Genomic DNA, 3,683 nt, shown 5'->3' on the forward strand with positions numbered 1-3,683 from the left:
GGGCCGGGAAGGGCCCCCTGCTTGTTCCCTGACTGACTGCTCCTCCGCGTTCCTTTCTCCTGCCAGGCCGCGTATGACAAGATCAGGAAAGCCAAGAAGCAGGCAGCAGAGAGGACCCAGAAACTAGATGAGAGAAGGAAGAAAGTGAAGCTGGGTAGGTGAGATGGCGGTGCGGGGGGTGGGGGGCGCTGCCGTTTCCCTGGGCCGTTTTCATGCAGCAACCTCACCTTTCTTCCTGGAGCTCATTCAGTTCCGGCAACTCAGAGCCCCTTGGCCCAGCTCTGGGAAGGACCCTGTCCTCGGGTGGATCTAAGGGACACTCAGAATAACAGCAGTGACTAGACTCACTCTTAGCCAGGCACTGTGGCAGGCGTCTTACTGTCTCTTTTAACTGTCACAGCGCTCAAAGGAGGTGGGTGTTACTACACCCATTTTTTGTAGACAGAGAAGCTAAGGCGCCACAAAGATGAGAACTGGCGTTGCTCTGCTTTAAACCCGCAGTCCGCGTAGATGCGTTCTTGTTCACCTTGCCATCCGGGGCTTTGTACTAGGCCCAGCCTCATTTCTGCACAGAGCTTTCCTCTGCGAAGTCCCCTCAGAAGGATCCAGAGAGGTCCAGGCATTTTTTTTTAAACGGCTTTATTGAGGTATACTTTTCATATTATAATATCCACCCATTTCCAGTGTACAATTCAGTGATTTTTAGTAAATTTACCAAATGGTGTGATTATGACTGTAAATCAGTTTCATCACCCCAGTTAGATTGGTCCATACATTCTTCACTCGATTTTCCCTCCATCTTCTTGCCTATTTGATACCCATATATGTAATATGTCCATATGCCATCCCAGTACATCCATCTCTCTATCAAAAACAAAAATTCTGGAGATGGAAGGTAAGTAAAGTGCACGGGAAAGAACGCACTGAGTCCCGAGCCTGGGAGAAGAGCCTGTCACAGCAGTTCGCCTGGAACGGGCCACAAGCAGTTTTCCCTCGGAAGGCGGGAAGGGCTCTGTGGCCCGGTGTTGTCCTCACAGAACCCACCACCCCGTGGGAGCTGCGGTGGCCGGGTCGCGTGAGGCTTGGTAAATGTGAGTCGAGGGGGAGGTGAAGGAGACAGTGACAGCCTGAGCTCCTTGGTGGGAAATGCATCAAAGCCAAGGCAAGAGCACAGTCGGGCTGTGGTGCCAACCACAGGGACAGGGGCCAGCGGCTCCTCCCCCTGGCATCCCTGCACGTGGCCTGGGTGGCCAACATGAGCACCTGCCCACGCCCTGGTCGCTGGTCAGACGGCCAGCTCGGTCAGTATGAGCTGGTTTCACTCTTCCAGACCCGGCCACTCATCTGGAGCCTGTACTTCCGTGCTGTGACTTTTTCTCAATGGAAATAAACTTGGGAGCACGTGGGCATGGAGGGTGGGGGCAGAGTCACTGTACGGTTTCCTCCGTACAGTGTGTGAGGCAGGGGAAGCAGCCAGAGCGGGGGGAGCTGAGGCCGTGAAAACACTGCTTAGACCAGCCATTGGGTCATTCAACCCTTGTGTCTAGACCTGGAGGCCCGGGAGCGGCAGGCTCAGGCCCAGGACGAGGAGGAGGAGGAGAGCCGGAGCACCAGGACACTAGAGCAGGAGGTGAGCGACGGGGCCTGAGGGCCTGAGGCCGCCTGCTGGAGTTGGGGAGGGTGGACCTAGCTGGGTGTGGTGGCTGGAGGTCATGCCCTTCCCCCCTTCTCCTGTGGGATCTGGGCAGCCTGTCCCCCCTGCAGGTTGCAGAGCCCCAGCTCACAGGTGGGACTCCCAGGGGCCTTTCCAGCACGAGCCAGCCGGGAATTGGATCCGCACAGAACTGTCACCTCCCCACCCCCTGCTCTGCAGATCGAGCGCCTGCGAGAAGAAGGTTCCCGGCAGCTGGAAAAACAGCAGAGGCTGATGCAGGAGCAGATACGCCAGGAACGGGAGCAGAGGTTGAGAGGTGAGAGTCCATCACCCTCACCCGCCTCCCGCTGCTCTCTGTGGAGACTTTCACCTGCTGCAGTCCCAGGGGCACCCCACATGGACACATGCCCCCTGTCCCTTCTTCCTCCCCGTTCTCTGGCCTGATTGCCTTTCACTCTGCCCTAGGTCTCCTGGCCTGATATACCTTAGTCCCAGTAGGGCTGGCTCTGTTTTGGAGCAGGTAACCAGGAGAGAAGCTCTAGTTTTAGTAGAGCTGTGTGGTCTGTACCCCTGCGTCCTGCCCCCAGGTGTTCACAGCCCTGCACTGGCAGAGTGCTCACCGTGCCCTGCAGCGGGCAGCGGGAGACCCCCCTCGGGTAGTAGCTTCAGGGGCTCCCGAGCAGGGGCAGCTGTCACCCTTGGTCAGAGTGACCTTTTCTAGGTCTTCTGGGCCTGGGCTGCATCTCCTTTGGGAGAGCTCTCCCTCAGACTCTACTTTCTACTTTCCCCAAATTTTCTAGGAAAGGCAGAAAATCCTGAAGGCAAAGGAACTCCCAAGCTAAAGGTGAGCCCTGAGGGGATCCATGGGTCACCTCACGCTACCTCCTCAGCAAGAACAGGTACTTTCTGTGGCTCAAGGGTTCTGGTGGGGACACTGGATCGCGGGCAGCCAGCACCACTCTGCACAGCCTTCCACCTTCCCACTGCCCGGGGAGGACAGCCCCGTAGAGCTCGCCATGGAGGCTGCTCTCCGCCCTGACTGTTGCAGGCAGCACTCCCCAGAGGCCCTCGAAAAGAGCCTCCAACAGGCTGGGGACATGGCTGCAGGGAGCAGGCTGCCCTGCTTGTCCGTTCTCAAGGGGGACACACTTGGGAGGGTTCTCCCTAGGTTGCTAGTGGAGGGCGTCTGTTCAGACTGTCAAGCTCAGGTGTGGGGTCTGGGGTTGTTCAGGCGAAGGCTGGTATTCACTGGTGATGCCCGCTGCTGTCTTTCCAGCTAAAATGGAAGTGCAGAGAGGACGGGTCAAAAGGCGGCTACTCCAGAGATGTCCTCCTGCAGCTTCTTCAAAAGGTCTGCCCTGCTGACTGCCCTCTTTCCCATCATCTCCATCCAAACTCCAGGCTCTCCATGCCTAACCCGCCCTCCCTGCTCTTTCTCTGTCATGGATCATAGGGCAGCTTAGCTTCCTCCAGGCCACGGCCCCCCTCTCCCCTCCAGCCCGTCTCGCTTCCCTGCCTGTCATCCTGAGAAGCAGAGGGCTTGGCTGAGTGTGTGGGGAGAGAGGAGGTGGGCATCTGGCACAAAAGCCTTGCCCCCTTCATCTTCAGTCATCAAGGCAGCTTTGCCACTCCGCCAGTCCAAGTCCCAGCCTTTGTCCAACTGTCCTTTCTCTCCTGTATTCCTGGGAAAACCCTTTCCTTCTGTCTCTGCTATCCCCTCTGGGAACCTGGCAACAAGACGCTGTCCCCAGCAGAACACACCCGGGGGCCCCCAGGCAGCCAGGCTTGCCTCCGCCTGAGCCGGGCCTTCCTGTCCCCACAGTACGGAGAGGTGCTCAACCTGGTACTGTCCAGCAAGAAGGCAGGCACCGCCGTGGTGGAGTTTGCGACCATCAAGGCTGCGGTGAGTGCTGCGTGAGGCCCTGCCATTCCAGGGAGGGACTCAATCCTGGAGGAACCCTGTGGTTAGGTATCCACACTCCCAGGAAATCGCTGGGTCAGCTCAGAGCCAAGGCCCTTCCCCCCGCCC

At 58.1% G+C, this 3,683-nt stretch overlaps 1 protein-coding gene and 1 long non-coding RNA gene across 3 annotated transcripts in view; one reads left to right on the top strand and one right to left on the bottom strand.

Annotated features, from left to right (window-relative positions):
- DNAJC17 (DnaJ heat shock protein family (Hsp40) member C17) overlaps positions 1–3,683 on the top strand; it is a 43,917-nt gene that overhangs the window by 34,514 nt on the left and 5,720 nt on the right. For both annotated transcript variants that reach the window (XM_006778083.2, XM_015557560.1), the window contains exons 4-9: positions 67–154; positions 1,548–1,630; positions 1,874–1,970; positions 2,455–2,498; positions 2,931–3,005; positions 3,477–3,557. In XM_006778083.2, coding sequence (XP_006778146.1) covers positions 67–154; positions 1,548–1,630; positions 1,874–1,970; positions 2,455–2,498; positions 2,931–3,005; positions 3,477–3,557 — 468 coding nt within the window. The remainder of the gene's footprint in view (positions 1–66; positions 155–1,547; positions 1,631–1,873; positions 1,971–2,454; positions 2,499–2,930; positions 3,006–3,476; positions 3,558–3,683) is intronic.
- Positions 623–3,683, bottom strand: part of LOC107181541 — a 7,544-nt gene continuing 4,483 nt past the window's right edge. Inside the window, exon 3 of the long non-coding RNA XR_001512195.1 lies at positions 623–2,930. This is a non-coding gene — a long non-coding RNA (uncharacterized LOC107181541). The remainder of the gene's footprint in view (positions 2,931–3,683) is intronic.

This window comes from Myotis davidii, unplaced genomic scaffold, assembly GCF_000327345.1.
Source record: "Myotis davidii unplaced genomic scaffold, ASM32734v1 scaffold46, whole genome shotgun sequence".
NCBI classification, from domain to species: domain Eukaryota; kingdom Metazoa; phylum Chordata; class Mammalia; order Chiroptera; family Vespertilionidae; genus Myotis; species Myotis davidii.